Consider the following 20648-nt stretch of genomic DNA (forward strand, 5'->3'; position numbering starts at 1 on the left):
TATATATATATATATAAAATCTGGTGAAATGTAAAGTGCCTTAAGATAACATGTGTTGTGAATTGGCATTATAGAAATAAACTGAATTGAATTTAATATATTTGGAGATGTGATACCGATCCAGGTATATTAGCTCAGAAGCTTAGTGTGAACATGACACTGTAAAAATAATTGCAGTTGTTTCTGTGCCTGTTTATAAAATAGAACATCTGTGTGTTCATGCATGCATATCTGTGCCTGGAAATCCCTGCTGTTTCTAAACCTTGTTCTTGTTTTTCTGACAAACAGGAAACACAAATTGCCTTGCAGGGTTTCTAGTTGGGTTTTGGTTTTATTTCTTATCTGGGTTTCTTTTTACCGTGATATTGTTTTTGTTTGCTTTGTTTTTTCTAATTCATGTAGCAAATCAACAATATCTCTTAAAAGACAAACTGAAGCATGATATCTAAAATAGATATATATCAAACAACTGCCATTCATTTATTATCTTTACACATAAACACTAACCATTTCTTAAGCAGAAATGTAAAAAACAAATCACTGAATTCATACAGTGCACATTTCATTCAAAGAAACCCAACTAAACTTTAGAATCACTTAGAAAAATGAGGGAAATGGCAACAACACAGACAGCTTTGTTTTTATTGGCTGGCTCAAAAAAAAAAAAAAACCTTCCACTTGGCTGTATCCGAGCAAAAAGCTGGGAGACACACAAACCGTGGCTTTCTGCCTTTGTTCACATGTGTTTCCCATCAACTGGAGGCATCCTGTCTCTTGTGGTCATGCAGGCCTTTAAAACTGCAAATTATCGGGGGGGGGGGACTGTGATGGAATTACATTTCTTTGAATTTATTTTTGTCCTGTTTTTCTCTCCTCCTTAAGTTTAACATCGACCTCTAAGCGCAGCTCTGCAGCGCTCCGAGTCTATAGGACCAGCGAGCCAGAAACTGAGGTAAATACAAAAATATTCGGACCTCACTGGGTGGTTGGCTAAACTGAAATCTAGACTTGTAAAGCGCAGTAGCAGAGCACCCCGTTGACACCACTGTTGTTTCAAACAGATGTGGCAAAAAAAAAGAAGTATTCAGTTGCTTGTGTTTCATATTTGGGCTCCCAGCTCAGCAGTAACTTGGATGTTTTGTTTCCTCTGCAGAGAGCTCGCTGCTGTTTCTGCTTCGGAGATGACACAGGTGAGGAGCGTCTAGCAATTTGTCCTTCACAGTCAGTGTGCTGGCACCCTTTGGGACTGTTCTTATTGCTATTCTGCAGCCAGATTTGGCATAGTGAGAAAACATTGGTCAGCAAAAGCAGATGATGTCACTGTTACTAGGAGGTTAGTGTGACAATGTAAAGCAGAGTCTGGATGAGGAAGATGCATGTGTGGAAACACGCTGCCACCTACTGGAAATGAGATATATTTACTTGAAGATTCTTCTCATTAATGTTTGAGCCTTTTTAAGACATGCGCCGCTGGCTCTCCCCATTCATGCATGATTTACTGTGTCCTTGTCAGACGATTATGAAGAGGACAATACCACCTCGGGACAGAGCGTGGTGTACGATGAAGAAGACGGAACCATCTATGGCTATTCCTTCTTCCATTTTGTCTTCTTCCTGGGCTCTCTTTACGTCATGATGACTGTCACCAACTGGTTTCAGTAAGTAATAAAGCACATTAAGCCTGTGAGAGATTATTGCAGCAAGAACAACCAAGGGTTTACGTCATCATGGTAGTAACAGGAAACATGTGAACTTTATAGAACTGGATCCTACTGGATTTATTTAAAACTTGTTGTTTGACCTCCGTTCAGCTATTAAACATGTTGCTTATAACCTGTCATTATAACAGTGTACCTTAATACCTTAACTGATGAAGAAATATCAATATTCCCCAACAGCTGAATTCAACTTATTATGCACAAGGCTTCTTGATCTTATTACAAACGTTGCAGAGGACAAATATACTCTGCTGTAGACCGTCTATAAGGTAAATGTTTTTTAAAAATAGCTTTATTTCACCTGCAGAAATTGACTAAACATTTTACCCCACAAGTTTGGTCATGATTAGGATCACCAGCTGCATTTTTATTACAAATGTGCTCAAAGCTATATCAATATTCAGCGAATTTCAAAAATGCAAAAATTTGCAGTATTGCAGTATTTCTTTTAAATAATAATCACAGTTAAAATTGCACATAAAAACATTTTTTCACGCAATAACCCTGAAAACAACATGGCAGCATGAGATATAGCCACAGCTCTAGTGGGCGCCATCATCCTCCAACTCCTTCTGGTCTCCTCCTTCATCTTTTTATAGGGCAGTAAGTCGAGCATCAGATCATGTGACTGGTCTGATGAGAAAAAAGTGTCTTTATTGCAGTTTTGTGAAATATATAAATGTAAGAATTTCAATATGACCCAAAAACCACCATATCGAAGCGTACATTTTTTTTTTTACAAAATTGCAGTGTTTCCATTAGGCTCCTTTATTTTCTTATTTAAATTTTGTGCAGTTTGAGGGTTACTGGAAACATACCTAATGCCTGCTGCGGCATATTCTCCCTTTCTGTTATCGTCAAAAGCTAACAGATCAAACTGCAATCAATTCCAGTGGGTTTAATGCAAAGTATTCTGGTCACTTTGCATTAATGCAGGGTTCCGACGCGACCTTGAAATCCTTTAAAATGCGTTCATTTCAAAAAGCAAATTCAAGGACCTGGAAGGTTTTTAAAAACAGCCATTTAAAGAGACCCATCTTTGAAGGAGACTTTGGGCAAGGATGTAGTGAGGGAACAATTATAATAATGGAGAAAGTTTTTATTCGAAGTCAGATTTCTTTCAATGAGGTGTTTCTCCAAATGAAACCCACTTATAAAATCCATTTTTGCTATTGAATCTATATTTACATTACAATCATTTTCATTGAGACTACCTCATACAAGCAGGGTGTGATAACATTGTTCCAGTGTCCCTAGATAAATCTCATAAAATGTAACGTGTTAGACTCTCTTATTCACCACTAGATGGCATTAGTGGGCATTTGAAGCTTGTATGAGGCTTTGAGAAATGAACCTTTTGGTGAAGAGATTTGAGCCTTCAAAACCTGACCTCTCCATTTCTAGATATATTGTAATGTGGATATAAATGTAGGCCATCACAGTCAACTTTATTTGCTGATTTAGTGTCATTCAGTCATTTTTAATTAAATTTTATTACATTAAAATCTTTTATTGATAGCATACTTAGCAATACAAATGTTGCCTCTCTTTTACCTACAGTCTTTGAATCTAAGGACAATGGTTCTAGTAAGTCTTTGAAATATCCTTGATTTTGACCTTAAACAAAGTGTGGAAAGCATGGTAATAACCTGGATAAATGTTTGTAGCTGCATAAAAAAAAACTAGCTGTAAAACTAAGTGATGAATAAATCTGGACTCCTAAACTAGGTAACCCAGTAACCCTTTAGCTAGCTCCAGTGGTTGGTAATGTTTTTGTTTTTTGCCAATATTGCTACTCACCACCTTTGGTATTTTAAAATTTTTGACGTCTGGTTGTATTCTCGTCTTGCTCGCAGTTACGACAACCACAGGATTGAGCAGCTGCTGGAGGGGAGCTGGTCTGTGTTCTGGGTCAAAATGGTTTCCTGCTGGGTTTGCCTCTTCCTCTACATGATGACCCTCGTCGCTCCCCTGATGTGTCCGCAGCGCTTCGAGGCTTAGGTCACTCATCATTGCACTTATGTCAACTTGTGTTCAGATGGCTAAGGGACCACCAGAACCCCCCCATCTTACCTTAAAACACAACCCTACACTACCTTCAACATTCAAAGTGAAGGATCATCTGTTGCCTTTTTCCTTTTATCTGTTACAACTTTTGCTTTGCAACGTTAAGCTGGTAATACCTTGATGGTGATTTTAATTGTTTTAATACCACTGACTAGTCTTTGTATTCCTTAAAGGTCTGAAGTTACATTAACAATGTTTGCAGTTGCGTTACAGTCAAAACTTTGAGCCTTTGTAGATTCTCCAAAACACATGTATTATTATTATTATTATGTATTATTTGTACTTTTTTTTTTTTTTATTTCATTGTCTTTTCCTTTATAATCAAAGCCAGATGCTTTAGTTCTGTGAAATCAAACCAACAAGCTGTAGCAACGTTTTTTATGTTTTGGGAAAAATTTTGTTGAAGAAATGCTACAGAGGGTGATGTATTTATTTAATCCTAAAAGAACTGTGGTGTAAACTGGACTGGTTTGGCCTCTAACAACGTTTAAAAAAAAAAAGTTTCTCAGGCTTATATTTAAGCTCTGTGTTGGTGATTTGTTATATATTGTGTCTTTTGTAGTTTTCTATGCAACAGAACAAGTTGTTATTAGACACCTGCTGTCGTGAAGTTTCCATTTAAGTCACAAGGGTAAAGTTTTAGTATCGCCAGTGCTCCCTTTGAGCCAAATCTTTCTTAAAGAAATCCATCTCAACTGTGTTTTGTTTTTTTTTCCACTCATGCGTTGCAGTAGGTTTTAAATCAGACAGTAAAGTGCCACCTCTCTGGAAGAGCTCCACCGAATCCACACTGCATTTGCCAAAGGTAGCTTGACAGAACTGCTCATGTTGTCTGTTGGGAAAAAGGATCAAAATGAACTGTATTTCCTGAATCATTGTTTTATTTTCATTAAACAGGTTCAGAATAAATAAATTAAAAAAAACAGCACAGCTGATGTTAAAAGTGATTTATTCAACACTGGATGTTGAGTTTACACCTGAAATAAACTGTATTATAACAATGACATCAAGCTGCAAGGCAGGTTGCTTGTGCTGGATAATTCCTTCAAACACTTCTTTTTTTTGTTTGTTTCTTTTTTTTGGGTTGTTTTTTTCTAATTGCCCTCTTAACTTTTACAGCAGCATAACTGAATTGTAAATAATGGCAACAGAGCTGAAAAGTAAGTTTAAATTATGCTTCATATGTTCTGACATTAATTTGTTCCTGAAACAATTCTGCATTTAAATGATGAATGTAAAAAAAGTTTGGTGCTTTCATAAAAAAAATGAAAAACTTTAAAAGTTACTGTAGAAGAATCTTTATTACCAACAGTAATTTGACCAAAATTTGTTTGAAATACAAAGATATAGATGACATGAATCTCCTGTCTTTCAATAAAACATTCATAAAGCGCCAACTGATGTCTTCTTCTGTGTATAGTTCCAAGGAAAAACGTACATATACTGTTCCTATACCGTTAGTCATGCTACTCACATTTATGCAGCACACAGATTAAAGAAAGATTAGAAGTGAAACATTTTAGTCATGTGTTCCTAATAAAGATGCTGAGAAACCATAAGCTTGTAGTTTATGTCACATCAGCTAAATCCTATCAGAGTTAATGGGGTTTATTTATACTGACTGAATGCCTGGATTTTAAAGAGTACTTCTTTTTTTTTTACATGGCTGATATTAAAGATTTTGAAAGGTTATCCTACAAGCCTGTTAAGTTAATCCCAAACCTAGTTTTCATCTTCCAGCTGCTACCCACATTTAAAGATACCCCCTTCAGGTTAAAGGAAACCAGGTAGGATGTTTGGAACCAATGGATGTGGCGGCATGGTGATGAAAAAGTAGGGCTCCCTCCAAATTTCCCAACTTCCCGTCAGATCAACAGCTAGATGGTGGATACTTGAACACTGGTGGCTCTGGTAATGATTGACAAACACATCAATACATTTTTATGAAACAGGCTGAAAAATTAGGTTCTGTTGCTGTAGACTTTAAAAATGCTTACAATACTATAGAGCACATGCAGTCCAAGTATTTCAGAGGAGATGCAATAATTTGAATAAGATCTATCAGATGTAATAAGATAGCTCAGTTTCCTAACAGAAGCTTTTCGGTGGCTTCAAAAGCATGTGGCTAACGTGTGGTTTTCAAAAGAGCATTTAATCAAACACTAGTGAGAGCTGATCCACATACTTTTTACTTTAACCTTAAAATGCATAACAATGACTGTAATGTAAATGTTCACCTTAGTAGTACTTATCAATCGGGAGGTTAATGGAGAGGATTTGCTAGATCAAGCAGATTACTTTTTGTGCAGCACTGATAAACTGAAAATAATATATTGCATAGACATTAAAAGAAACTGATTATTTGCTTATTGAATTTTTAAATGATATAATGTCCAATGTTCAACTCCACTAAACACTATCACTGAATATAGTCCCATTTCTTCTGACCAATAAACATTTTTGCTTCAGCCGTGCAGCTCAGCATCTTCTTTCTTTGTGCTACCCCCCCACCACCACCACCATCTCAGTAATCTGTAATCTTCCCCCTTCAGTCGACTCTTTCCAGCTCTTCGTAATCAGAAGGTATGGTGTCTGAAAGCAAGAAGGAAAAAGAGAGAATCTCATTTTTTATTATCATTTTTACAGCTTATATTTATGGGAGTTTTTTAGTTTGCAGGCGCTCACCATTGCAGCGGTACTTAAGATTGGACCAGATGATGTTCTCCTGAGAAAAGCAGAACACACCGAGTCTCCCACCTCTCATACTGGTGTCGATAATCGCCCCAGTGTCTGCCACCAGTTTGGAACCCTCGTAGAAGCGAGCTCTGGGCCACACATGAAAAAAAGAGCAGTTCAGTTCATAAGTCTACATTTACTTAATATTGGGAATCATGCGTATAATTTTTTAAAAGTCTAAATGATCAATGAAAACAACAATGTTCATTATGTGAAACACATGGATTTGCAGTACACATTTTTCTTTATTGTGGAATATCTCAATTAAATTGTACATACCGGCTCAAAAATTATCAAGACAAATATGATTTTTGATCATGAATTTCTGTGGGATTAAAAGTCAGCTGCACCTTAATCTTAGTGCTTGCAATATAATTCTAGGGGAAAATTTGACAAAAACTGTTTCTCAGTTTGGACTCTTCCTCCTGCTTTGTGACACAGTCCTTATATTTGTTTAACAGGGTGAGGTCAGGAGTATTCCTGCAGCTGGATGTTAGCCAGCCTCATCACTTCCTTTGATAATTGTTTTGGCTCATTGTTCCATTTGAACAAAGTGATGTGTAAATCTTTCCAATCTTGCTGTCTATCTGAGGGCAATTAGAAGACGTTTAAGGTAGTTCGGTTCCTTCTGCTTTATCATTCTACACTGATTGTAAAGCTCCATCACCACTGGCAGCTAAACAGACAGAATGAAGCTACCACCACCATGCTTGATAGTTGGTACAGTGCTTTTAGGTCTAAAACCCTCTTAACAGTTTCAATCTTTGTTTCATTTTTTTAAGTGGCAGTCAATACGGATTTAGAGCCAAAAACTCGACATCAATGGCTCTTATGGAACTGATAGAACAAATAACAAGTGTAATTGATTAAAAACAATATTGTGCCAGTATTTACGTTGATCTAAAGAAAGCATTCGACACGATTGACCATAGCATTTTACTCAAAAAACGTGTTAAATACGGGATTAGAGGGCCGGCATTACAGTGGATCTCGAGTTATTTGGAAAAAAGAAAACAGTTTGTACAAGTACATGATACAAGATCCGAATTTTGTGAAATTACATGTGGAGTTCCACAGGGTTCAGTACTTGGACCAAAGTTGTTCATCCTATATGTTAATGACTTGGTAAATGTGTCAGGGTTTTTCAAATGTGTCCTATTTGCGGATGATACCACTTTTTTTTGTCAAGGTACAGATATAGAATGGATGTTAGAAAAAAATACAAACAGAATTTATGCAAATACAAAAATGGTTTAAACTTAATAAATTATCTTTAAATTTGGATAAAACAAATTATATGTTATTTACAAGGAGACAAAGAACTGTTAATATTCCATTTAAAGTTGATGGTGTAGAGATTTGTAGAGTTAGTGAGGTGAAGTTCTTGGGTGTGATTATTGACGAGAGATTAACATGGAAATCCCACTTGAATTATTTAAGAACAAAAATAGCCAAATCAATTGCAGTGCTTTATAAAGTAAGGGATTTTCTGAACGATCATGCACTGTATATGTTGTATAATGTATTAATTGTTCCACACTTGGTCTATTGTGTTGAGGTATGGGGAAAGGCATGTTATACAAAATCAGTTTTTGTTTTGCAAAAAAGGGCTATAAGAGTTAATACTCGAAAACATGGCAAATACCCATCCAATATATTGTTTTGTAAATTGAGGTTATTGAAATTCCATGATTTAGTTGATTATAATATTTTGTTAGTTATGTATAAGGCACACCTAAATACATTACCCTCAAACATCCAAAAACCTTTGCAAAGAGAGAGAGCAGTTATAACCTTAAGGGGACACAGATTTTTAAGAAACCCAAATTCAGAACCAGTTTGAAAGAACGATGTACCTCGATACAAGGAGTCAAACTGTGGAACGAACTACAAAATGATGTTAAAAATGCCAAATCACTGCACATGTTTAAGAGAATGTTAAAGACTGGATTCTTGAAGAAGTATGAAATAGTATAAAGTGAGCTCATACTATCGTTGTTTAGTTGAGATTGGCGACTGACTTTGTTTTTGTTGCAGAAGATAACAATTTTTTCCCCTGTTTAGTTTCAGAGCTGAGAAAAAAGGGGCAGATATTATAAGATTTTTTTCTTCTTTCTGCTGCCTTTCATTTCATTTTGTTTTAAAATTTTGAAATACATATGTAGTATGTCTGTGTGTGTATATATGTATGTAATGTATACAGATGGATATGTAGGTATTTATGGATGGAGGTGTATTTTAATTTTTTAGTATATCAAAAATTTGATAGGCTGTTTTTTTGGTATTCAATGAAATGAATGAATAAATAAATAAAATAAAAATAAAAATAAATAAAATAAGTTGATAACATTAAGCCTCTCGACTTGGACGCAAATTTAAGAGAGGCTATTTATCACTCTGGTTATACCACACGATTGCTAATGCGAAGAAAAACTGTATGGTGTAGGGTCGCATAATGAGGGATCTGACAGAAAATAAAGGCCTTTATGTAGAATATGAGCCTGTATTTAGAACCTGGACTATATGTAGAACAAAAGGCATGATAAATGCATATATTGCGCCCACTTCTTGTTTTGAAAGCCCCAAGACACATATAAAATTCACGTCAACAGAACCGCTGGTAAACCTTTAAATTATACAGCATATAACTGAGGTGTAACAATAAAGAGATTGTGTCAAACCGTGATATTTCATTAGACAATATTTGTATTAATCCAAAAATATGGTCAAATAGACCTTAAATATAAAAAGAAAAATTCATAGGTGTTCATGTCATGGTTGTACTTTGTTTAAGCCTCTTATACAAGCAACCACTAGTTGGCAACGTACCGCCCAATAGCCTACCATTCAGCAGAGTGACAACCAGCTCTCCTAGGCTTTTCCAGAGCTATATTATTTTTAAAAACCCAATGCATTGTTTTTGTTTAAATGAGTGGCTATATTAGGATAAATCCTATCGTGGAACAATGGCGTAAATATCGGTACAGGCCCACAACCCCTAAGGGGCCCCGTCAATGATACCTGATAGACCCCCCACGCAATTTGCAGGTGTTATGGTTCAAAAATTTCCTCTTAAACCAACCTGATACTGAAGGGACTGCCTATTTGGCGGTATAAATCTGGCGTATTTATACCGCCAGATTCCAACAGGATGGTGAGTCGTTTAAGGACGGCAACAATAGCAAAGCAGACAGTGGTACTTTTAATTACATATTAATAACTGTGTATACTTCATTAGACAGTTGGTAAAAAATACACTCATATAATATGTTTCAAACCGCAATAAAGATCTTAAAAGAAGGATGTATTTGAGTATTTTATGTTTTACACTACAAATTATGGGTAATCCAGAGCGTTGATTAAAACCATAACCATTAAGTACAATGTGTCCGACACAATGGATACCAAATAGAGGTACTTAAGTGGAATCCAGAAAAGAAAAAGGAAAGAAGATCTGCTGGAAAAGGGAAAACCGAAGAGGGAGAGGTGGACGTTGTTGCTACAGTGAGTAAAGATTGCGACTAGGAGATGAATGGAGAGAGTGTGGGTGAGAAGGGGGGCTATAAAGCTCCTAACTATGCGAGTTGTTGTTATGGAACTGTCGCCGTATCCTAAACCTTTATCACATGTTGTACTTCATATGGGGCCCACCCAGATAATGTTGCTTATGGGCCTATTGTTGTGTCGTTACGCCATTGTCGTGGAACATACATTTGAAAACATATTGTATCCCCCCCGTATCTAAGGTTTGATTGTGCATGTCTGCTTGTACCTGATGTATCCGACCTGCGGTCTGTGCTGAAGGAACCAGCGGTAGGAAACCTTGTCCTTCCAGCCAACGTTCCTGGGGTCCTTCCACAGAAGGCGTACCTGGTCTGTTGTGTTTCCTGTGTGCCACAGTGAGTTCCTCATGTACTCACCAGGACCTGTCTTAGATTTCACCACCTGTGGATGGAGAGCCATGCAAGATCAAGAAGGACACTGTCAAACTGATTTCAGATTTCACCACCTGTACAAACCACAAACCTTGAGTTGTATTCCCGGCTCGGCGACAGCTCGGAATGGCGCGGCCTGCCAGTAGGTCTGTTCAGTCTGTTTCCACATCACCACGTAGAAGGAGGATGAGTCCTGATAGCCGAAAATGAAACCAGCGTAATCATCGTCAGTCACTGTGTTCACGTGGAAGGTTCCCTCAAAGTCAACTCCGCTGAAAGCTGTATAGCCTGGAGAAAAACACAGCAGACATTCAACATCACTGACAAGAAGATTCTTCAAGGATGATGGGAAATAATTTAACTTGTTTAAAGATGACAAGAAAAAGATAGAGATGTATTTACCAACAGCAAGACCAGGATCAGAGTTCATGGTCTGTACTATCTCCATACCCTGAAAGGGGGGAAATACAGTGGATTCATTTTAACCAAATAAGTTGAGAACTTTAATGAGTAGAGACATTCTGGAAAACACTGCATAGCAAAAGGGTCTAAAGGTCTGGAGGAAGGAAGGCCTGGTGAGTCATGTTGCTTACCTGGTTGAGTACCACCCAGTTGGGGTCTATCTGTGAGTCTCCCTCTGGGTCCAGAACCACAGTCTGGTAGGCTCTGAAGTCGGTCAGCGTGACCTCTGCGTTTTCTGGGCAGTGGTCGATGATGTCAATCACGTTGTCCTTGTCAAAGTCTCCTTCGCAGGCATCGCCGACTTTGTCCACTAATATACATAATTAGAGCTTATTTTAAACAGATAAAGACAAAACTATAGCCTTCAGCAGTTAAACTCACCATGTGCATAAAGATTATATCAATCAGACGGCTTTTCAGGATTTTTTGAGGCCTTTTTGTTTAAACGTGGAATGGTCTTATCTCTACAACTGTAACTGTAAAAGTGCGGAAAGCCTGAGTTCCTTTAAATCAAGACTAAAAACACATTTGTTTAGGATTGCCTTTGACTGTTCGAGTTAAAGAGTTCAACTGAAACATCATTAGTTCAACTTTTTTATTTTTTTTAGTCCAACTGTTTTTAATATTCTTTTTTGTTTCTGCATTTTTTTATTTTATTTTTTCCTACTTGCTTTGATTCTGTTTTATTTTCCTATTTTTTTAATCATATAAAGCTCTTTGCATTGTCTTTGTACTGAATTGTGCTATACAAATAAATTTGTCTGGCCTTGCCTTGCCTACAAGTTTGAATGAATTTTTAATGTACTTTTCATTGACTTCCATTCATTTTGCATTCATTTCAATAGCCAACATCCTTACCAACACACGACTAAACCCAAACTTATCCTAAACTAAACCTAAACTGAATTCACATTTTAGTCCTAAACCTAACGCCCAACCCAAGAAAAAGTTTTCAAATGGAAACCACCGTCCCAACAAAAACCTGCAAGTGACCACAATGTACTGGAAACTGTTTCCACAAGGTAACAAATACTCAGAAACCTGCTTTTTAATCCAAGACCACAGTACTAAGTGGTTAAACCCTTATATTGTGGGTCTGTTTACTGGAGCATTCTATAGCTTAGATCAGGGGTTTCCAACCCTGGTCCTCGAGATCTACTGTCCTGCAGGGTTTACATGCAACACTGCTCAACTAGAGCTGAATCAAGTCAATGGCCAAACTCAATGGCATAATGAAGAGTTAATTCAGTCACTTGAATCAGCTGTGTTGGAGCACAAATGCATCTTAAATCTGCAGGACAGTAGATCTTAAGGATCAGGGTTGGAGACCCCTGGCTTAGATGGAACAGCAGAAGAACTTCCAGGTTTTTTTTCTTTCTCTTAACCTGACGTTGCCCAACAGGACAAAGATGTCCCTCTAATCATAATAGGTGTAAGCAAACGTCTGACCTAAGCTTTACAGAATGAAAGAAAATGAATAAATACAAACTGTCTGAGTCCTTTTGGTCTGGATTGGGAACCAGTCTGCAGTTATCATCACCATCTAGTATTCCATCGTTATCATCGTCATCGTCACATTCATCTCCCTGCCAGAAAGAGACCATAGATTGGTTCTCTCTACAACAGTAACATGAATCAGAGAATCACAAAGTGTTTGATAAACGAGATGAAACCATTCCATCCTTGTCCGTGTCCAGCTGAGAGGAGTTGATGACAGTGGGACAATTGTCCTTCGTGTTCTGGTGACCATCACCATCACTGACAATAAAAAAAAGCCAAAACATGTAAAAGAAAGAACGAAACGCGTTTGAACCAACCAGCCAGGAACAAAGGTTGTACCTGTCTATGTTGTCATCACAGGTGTCTCCGACGAGGTCATCGTCTGAGTCCGACTGCAGGTCAGTGACACAAACAATTAGATCAGGGTGAGATAGAGGAGAAATCTCTCTGGGTGGGTTTTCTGTTACCTGATTGGGGTTGACCATGTCAGGACAGCTGTCACAGGCGTCCCCTACGCCATCATTGTCTCTGTCTGTCTGGTCTGGGTTGGGGACTCGCTGGCAGTTATCAAGAATGTTTTTCAAACCTGGAAGCATATTTAAAAGCACAGTTGGATAGGGCATAAATAGCAGTCTGTATGCATCACCAGATGGCAGCATTTGTTTTAAATTGAAGGTGTAATAGTTTCCAGTGGCCCTCAGCTCCTGGCAACGGCTGGCCATGGAAAAAATGATCTAAATGACGAGACAGACATGATTAAATTCTCAGCAATCAGAACGCAAAGGAAAAAACATTAGCAAAGGACCAAGAGGAGGGAGCACCGCCAAACCCAACACCAAACAAAGGGTACTAAACATGCAACATTAAAAGGTAACAAAAAGGCAAGATTTTTCCACCCAAGCAAATCAAATGTCATTGTATGTTGTAAAGGTTTTAGGGAAAGACATTTAAGAGTGTAGTTGAAGTTTTGTCTTTATTTTCTACACTGCTTTGTTTCACTATATCCCCTGATATAGGATCTAACCGGCAGATGATGTGGAGGGAAACAGACACAAAAAGCAGAAGGATGTTTTCACAGAGAAAGGTCTGTGAGATCAGGGAAGGCAATAAAAATTTTTTCCATCTGCCTTCTTCTAGGACGGTTCTCGTGTCCAGATGGACTGCACTCTGGATAACCCTCTCCCTGGTTATGTTTTCATCAGAAGACTGCTTTCAGTTTTGTTTAAACAAGTTTGATTTAAGCATTAGATACAGGGGAAGGTGACGTGTCATCCATCTAAATGTGATCATGAAAGAAATGAGTTTAAATCTGATATACAGAATTTAAGTAGTAGATATTAACACCCTCACCATCTCCGTCCATATCATCATCACATTCATCTCCCAGCCCGTCCTTGTCAGTGTCCCTCTGTAAGGGATTATTAATTAGTCTGCAGTTGTCACAAGCATCACCATGGGAATCTTTATCACTGTTCTTCTGGTCAACATTTGGGACCAGCCAGCAGTTATCCTGCAAAAAATAAAAAATAAATGTTTTAGAACTGATGTATACACGATGAAAACATACAAACCCCAAGCAGAAAGACCCCAGGCTTAGGTGGTAATAACTGCACCACCTCACAGCTGACCATAGACTTCAAAGTCTTTCATTTGTTATTTATGAGCTACATGATAACTTGAAAAAATGCATAAAAGTAAAAAGTATTTCTGGAGAAATCCTGTAGAAATAAGGTTGGATAATCTGCTGACATAATAATAACTGAACTTTATTGATCTCTCACTGGAGAAATTTACCTCTGCATTTAACCCATTTAACGCCATTGTATGGCGCACAAGGAGCAGTGTGGGGCTAAGGGTCTTGCTCAGAGACCAGGGTGCAGGCTATAAGGATAGAATCGGGTATTTAAACCTTCTTAGAGCACAAACGCACAGCTCTAACCACTAGGCCAACACTCCCCTCATGACTACTGTCACTCCAAATATCTGGGCTTCATGGATAAGGAGAAAAGGAAAATAAATCTAAAAGAAGTTCTGTTACAGTTTGAGATGAAGTCATGTAAACACAGTTAATAGATCCGATTTGAAATGCTAATATGTAGAGGAAAGCTAAAACTCCAAATCACCCTAAACATACTATAACTTGTGATGTAACATGGTGAAAGCATCATGATGTGGGGATACTTCACTTCAACAGGAAAGGGGAAACAAATCAGATTCCCAGTAAAAAAAACTCAAATCAGGGGTTTTCCCTTTTAAAATATGTTTCAGTTAAAGGGTTAAAGTGCTTCTGAAAGACGCGTAATCTACTTTCGATAAGCTAAGTCACCTACATCTGCATTAATGATGCCGTCATTATCCGCATCATCATCGCAGGCATCACCAGACCCGTCCCTGTCTGCGTCTTCTTGGCCAGAGTTGGGCACAAACACACAGTTGTCCTGTAAAATAAAGACACGTTTGTTTTATGCAAGTTGAATTAAATGAGGGAGAGAGGAAGCTATAGGAGTCAAGTACCTTGTTACAGTTGTTGTCTCTGCAGAGCAGCTTATCGTCTGGATAAGCGTCAATATCAGTATCTTTTCCACACACATAACCATTGCCAGCCCAACCAACGCCACACTAAGAGATCGGACAACAGATCGGAAGCAGTTTATTAAAGTACCTCTCAGTGACAAAGGGAACCTGTTATCAATGCCTGTTGGGACAATGTACCACACAGCTAATGCTTCCATCTCTCTCCACAATGCACTCGCCATTGATGTCACAAGGGTTCGGTTGACCATTGGGGCAAAGTCTGGTTCCATGACAGCCTGTTAACTGGTCACCAGTGAAACCAGCCTTACACTCTCCACACCGGAAGGAACCCTGATGGGCACATCACAGTCAGAGACAGCCATCCTCATCTCTACAATATGTACACTGTGCTCAAGGTGGTCTTACAATAGTGTTGTAACAGTGTGAGTTGGGGGTGCAACCTCCATTCTCAGGTGGGCCCAGACACTCATCAAAGTCTTCACACACCTGGGAGAGGAAGAAACATTGGCACAAAAATAAAGAAGGGGTGTTTTGGTTTCTTCAAAAGAACTGAAAGAAACTGAAGGAGCCCAGATATACTTGTTTATTTGATTTGGCATAAGACACGCCGACACCATTTAGCTCTGGTCCGATGTATCCCAGAGGGCATTTCTCACAGCGGAAGCCGGGAGCAGTGTTTACGCACAGGACACCAGGAAAACATGGATTAAAGGTGCACTAAAACTCAGAGACGGAGAAGAACCTTTACAAAAAATCCAATAGCTGACAGCCGCTGGGAATTCAGAGACTATAATCCTTACCTCATCTACGTCGTCACAGCTAACCCCATCTCCAGTGTATCCATCTGGACAGGCGGCACATCTGTATCCCCCTGACTCTGAGGGGATACACATGTCCTGTCTGAAACAGGTCCCCACTGGGCACTGAATCAAATTGGAAGGCATCAGCACCTTCCCGGGACTCGGACCTGGAACAGGGTTAGTGGGGCTTCCTACTAGTCCTATGGGTGCATGGACACAGACAGAAAAAAAAAACAAGCTGATTTAGATTAAGTGTTTTAACACTTTGAAAAGGTTAGATTGATTTTTCTATACTGCTTACCACAAGCCAGACACTCAGCAATAGTGTTCCTCAGAAAGTTTGTTTCCTTGATCTACATCAAAGCATCAAAATCAGGGTTAGAATATCATCTCTCAGCTGTTATGGAAATGATGTTACCTTAAGATGGAGGTTTTCTGGAGGTTTTCTTTCTTATAACTGCTCTGAGTGTGGAAAGCTTTCCTGCATCATTCCCCGACTTATGAAGATCAAATATATTGTCTTGATTGTAAATAATCTTATACATTTAAAACAAAGATGTTAAGATACCTAGTTTGAACCTGACAAAATATCATCAGAATAGGAGGACTAAGGATTATTTATAATTTTAGATTATTAATTTTAATAATACTGTTAGTAATATGAAGAGAGCCATTAAAAGAGAAATCATGTTGGATCTAGCAGAAAGTTGTGTTCATTTATATTTAAGTGCATAATAGTTCCTGTGCAGGAAATTATCCATGAACTAAAACTGTGACCGACTTTTACTATCAACTATTCATTTTCAAATGATATAAATTGACTCGAGCCACATCTGGATCTCAACAGTAACCAATATGAAGACATTTTCTGACCCAGATTCCACCTAACTTTAGCGGTCTTCTCTACAACTCTTTAAAAGAATATTCTTCATCTTGATCCATGTTATTTGTGAGCAGCTCTGTGGGTTTTTTGTTTTTTTTCCCCCCACCATTTTGATGTAATTGAGATAATTACACATAATGAAACATTAACCTGCTTGAGCAGCAGCTCCCTCATCTCTGACAACATGCTCTTTAGCTCCTCCGTGGAGGTCTGATCTTGCACCACCCTGCCTCCTTGGAACTCTGGGCAAAATAAACATGAAATTATAAATTTGATGTGCCTAATTATGGGCAATGTGAGCTTTTGTGCATATCTACCCACCCAGCAGGTGCAGAGACTCAGCTGGTTCCTTGCTACAGTCCTGCAGGGTGGCCACATTGTCGATGCTGTCCTCAATAACCAGCTTCAGATCTGTAAGTTCGTCCTAATAAAGAAAAGAAAGCACAGAAGACAAAAAGGACTAAATTCTAGAGAATTACCAAACTAGCCTTTATCAAGGATTTGTTATTTACATGTTCATTTGACTGCAGGGTCCTTAGTGCCACCATGTTTGTCCCAGATGGAAGCGACCCAAATGCAGCCGGCAGGTCATTCAGAGTATGAACCAGTCTGCAGTCAAAGTAGATGTTGAGACGAGGTGGGCCACGCTGGAGGCCGCTGGCATGCATCATGACGTGGTGCTCCTGTCCATCTGCCAGGGAGCCTTGGTTAAAACTGGTGGTCCCAAACCTGCCATCAGTTTTCTTGTAACGAAGCGTTACTGAAATGAAGAGAGGCAACAATCAGATACATCAAAACCAGCATTAGTTCACAAAATGATGTAGAACTGGCAGGATCAGCCCACATTTGTTCATTTTGGCTTGAACGTTGAACTCCAGGTACTTAGAGTTGTCTTTGGGGTTGAGCACACTGAAGAGAGAGGTTGGAGCCTTGTTTCGGAGCCTGAAGGACGAGAGGAGGAAAGCTTCATCCCTGCCTTTGTTCTTCAGGCTTCCTTGGAGCAGGTCTGGCAGGCAGTCTGGCGACACCAGTAGGTCATAGACTAACAAAGCAGAGAGCTGTTAGAGGAGCGGGTTTCTTTCTGCAGATGTAATAAAATAGCATAAAACAACAAGGAAACAGCAGCTTTAAAAGAGCAAAGAACATATTGCATCCTTATTGTCCTGGAACAACCACAAACTTAAATGCATTTTATTGGGATGATAAGGTGGAAGGAAAATGTGGCATACATTTTTACTTTGAGTCAAGGGTTTATGGAATAAGGGCTGGGTCTTCAGGAAGGGATTATTAGTCTTTCACACAAAGATTGAATGTTTTTCCCATTGTTCTTTGCAAAATGGTTATATTTAATTCAGAATAGATGGAGAGGCTGCATGGTGGAGCAGTGGGTAGCACTGTTGCCTTGCAGCAAGAAGTTTCTGGGTTTGATTGCAGTCTGATTCCTGGTCTGGGGTCTTTCTGCATGGAGTTTTCATGTTCTCCCTGTGCATGCAGTGGGTTGTCTCTGGGTACTCCAGCTTCCTCCCACAGTCCAAAAACATAACTAGGTTAATCGGCTTCTCTAAATTGTCTCTAAGTGTGTGTGTGAACGGATGTATGTTTTTGTGAATCCTTGTGTTGCCCTTTGACCGGCCCCACCGCGACCCTGAAAAGACCTAAGCATGAGAAAATGGATAGATGGATGGATGGATGGATGGATGGATGGATGGATGGATGGATGGATGGATGGATGGATGGATGGATGGATGGATGGATGGAGAGCATCTATGCAATCAAAGCTCAAGTCTCTTGTTTTAATTAAGTCTGAATTTTGAGCCATGTAAATGTAAATCAGTCCATTGCAGGCTTGGTTACATGTATAGAGTTATCACTCTGTTGGAATGTGAATCACACTCCAACTGGAACCTCATTTGCAAATACATGCCGTACTTTTTAAATGTTCATCTTCAAAATAAAATGTAATGAAAACATTAAAAACATCCCACCAATCTACAATCATTACCCACTTAGCATGGCTGTATCCGGTCAGTTCCAGATAAAATACATTCACGTCTTTATAAATACCTGTTGCATTACGCTTTATGCAGTAGATTACCTTAAAATGCTCCATCTGGTAGACTTTAAGCAGTTCTGTATCACGGTTTAGTCCAATTACTCCTGAGTAGCTGCGCCGCAGCTCTTTATTATGTGTGACAGAACCCTTTGTGATGTGTATGGACGTATGTGTTTGTGTGTGCAATCTGACTTTCATGTTAGCTTCCTGCTGCGCTTTTATAGAACTGTAGTAAACTTTGTCCACTGGAGCGAAACCCATTTGCTCCACACTCTCATGCACAAACACAGTAAAGATGGATTTAAATAATAACACAAAGTGACAGAAAGTTTTATGGAAAAGTTTTGTGCAGACTGGAAGAAAGCTTAGGTAATGCAAATGCTCTTCCATCATCTCATTTAGAGTTACTTTGCCATTTCAAAGTTAAACTAAAGATCAGAGATAAACCTGTTTCAAATCAGATAAGTAAAATTACATTTTAATACATTTTAACTTATACTTTTTTTCCCTATTTATATAAAAATGTGGGTAATATGGTTTCCATAAGAGTATAAAAGCATGTATGTTGCAGAGGCAGTACTTACCAATACCCTGACCTGCGACGGTGAGCAGCATCTGCTGCAGCAGCAGCCACAGAGCTGCAGCTTTAAAACTCATTTCCACCATTAAGCGCACAACTCAAGAAAATATTTCATCAAACTGCAGACTGTTGAAAGTGAAAGGAAAAAAAAAAATCAGAAGGATGTCAATGGTGGAAAATCTCTGCTGAGGTGAGATGGTATCTTTGTCCACAGGCACAGCTTTTAAAGTATAGGGGAGTGTCCTTGCTCACCAGTGACACTGGAAGGGAGAGCTGCTGTTTGGTTCTAATTTAGGGGAGTTGCTACTTGCTACCATCTCATACAATTTGGTCAGGAAATCATTATCACTATAATAATTAAACTTATGAATTACAAAAAAAAACAATGGACCAGAAGTAATCCATATATATTTTAATTTGGTAAATGCATTTGATAAAGATAAACAATATAAAAATGTTCACTAAGTTAAGTTGCTCTTGTGTTTAGGGGATTTAAGATAAAAATTTCAAAGCTCTTTAAATAAATCCATTCACTTCGATTTCTCAGATATTGTGAACCTTTGTCTCAAAAATTGATCTGATCTCCTTTGGTGATTTATAAACACCCCCCTGATGTGTATAATCAAAGCAAACGATTTCAGTCCAGGTAACTTTCTTTACACATCACTGCAGCCCATTTTCCTCTGATGTAATACAGGTTTACAGGAAAAGGGCAAACAGGGTTAGACTCTAGGGGGTTTTCAGTGGAAACATGGAACAATAGAAGTCTGGTTTACACTCTCTCTGCTGACCTAAAACATATTTTAACAGCTGCTTGTCCAAGTCAGAGAGAGACATTTACCATCCCTCAGTGTTTCCACTGAATGTCTGTCTGAGTCTGGCTGGACTCTGACCAAACACTTTCTTCATGATATCAGCCGTGGGACAAAACTTGCAGTGCACTACAAAGTATCCATACCCCTTGAATGTTTTCATAGTTTTCACATTTTAGAATTTATAAAATAGACTAACATTAATTAGTGCTCAGATGTGAAGTGGAAGGAAAATATGTCATAATTCTGCCCTTTGTGGACTTTTTGGTTCTGTTTCTTTTTGAGTTTTCAGTTATATTTGAAATCATGTCATTCTGTGTTTTCTTGGTCATTGGTTTCTTTTCCATTTTGTATCATTGTTGTTTTCTAGTCATATTTACGCAGTGTTGTATTTTTGAGTGTCTTTTTTGTCTCCTTTCCCCAAGCTCCCTTCTAGTTGCTTCTATGCAAACCTGCTCCATATTAGCTGATTAGCCCATTCTTTGTTCTGTCTCCCTATATACATCTCTGTGCAGTTTAACATTGATGGATTCTCTTCATTGCTTCCCTTCTCATGTGTGTTTCTCA

The 20648-nt window shown here is 38.5% G+C and overlaps 2 protein-coding genes across 3 annotated transcripts in view; one reads left to right on the top strand and one right to left on the bottom strand.

The window, feature by feature from the left end:
* The window catches only part of serinc5 (serine incorporator 5), a 27202-nt gene extending 22503 nt beyond the window's left edge, over window positions 1-4699 (top strand). For both annotated transcript variants that reach the window (XM_015396751.1, XM_015396752.1), the window contains 4 exons: window positions 883-952; window positions 1154-1190; window positions 1514-1658; window positions 3575-4699. In XM_015396751.1, the coding sequence (XP_015252237.1) occupies window positions 883-952; window positions 1154-1190; window positions 1514-1658; window positions 3575-3719 (397 nt within the window). In that variant the 3' untranslated portion in view covers window positions 3720-4699. The remainder of the gene's footprint in view (window positions 1-882; window positions 953-1153; window positions 1191-1513; window positions 1659-3574) is intronic.
* Window positions 4700-5084: 385 nt separating this feature from the next.
* thbs4 (thrombospondin 4) lies at window positions 5085-19486 on the bottom strand. The gene is made up of 23 exons (XM_015396750.1): window positions 19274-19486; window positions 17481-17678; window positions 17149-17396; window positions 16958-17060; window positions 16787-16878; window positions 16055-16106; window positions 15754-15953; window positions 15533-15670; window positions 15359-15439; window positions 15131-15283; window positions 14933-15037; window positions 14749-14856; window positions 13769-13928; window positions 12886-13004; window positions 12758-12810; window positions 12592-12676; window positions 12408-12504; window positions 11050-11228; window positions 10859-10907; window positions 10548-10744; window positions 10294-10466; window positions 6471-6610; window positions 5085-6377 (listed from the first exon to the last, which is right to left on the bottom strand). Exons 1-23 carry the CDS (start codon window positions 19353-19355, stop codon window positions 6334-6336), a joined length of 2856 nt encoding a protein of 951 aa, XP_015252236.1. The 5' UTR covers window positions 19356-19486; the 3' UTR covers window positions 5085-6333.
* Window positions 19487-20648: the final 1162 nt, after the last annotated feature.

This window comes from Cyprinodon variegatus, unplaced genomic scaffold, assembly GCF_000732505.1.
Source record: "Cyprinodon variegatus isolate N-32 unplaced genomic scaffold, C_variegatus-1.0 Scaffold818, whole genome shotgun sequence".
NCBI lineage: Eukaryota > Metazoa > Chordata > Actinopteri > Cyprinodontiformes > Cyprinodontidae > Cyprinodon > Cyprinodon variegatus.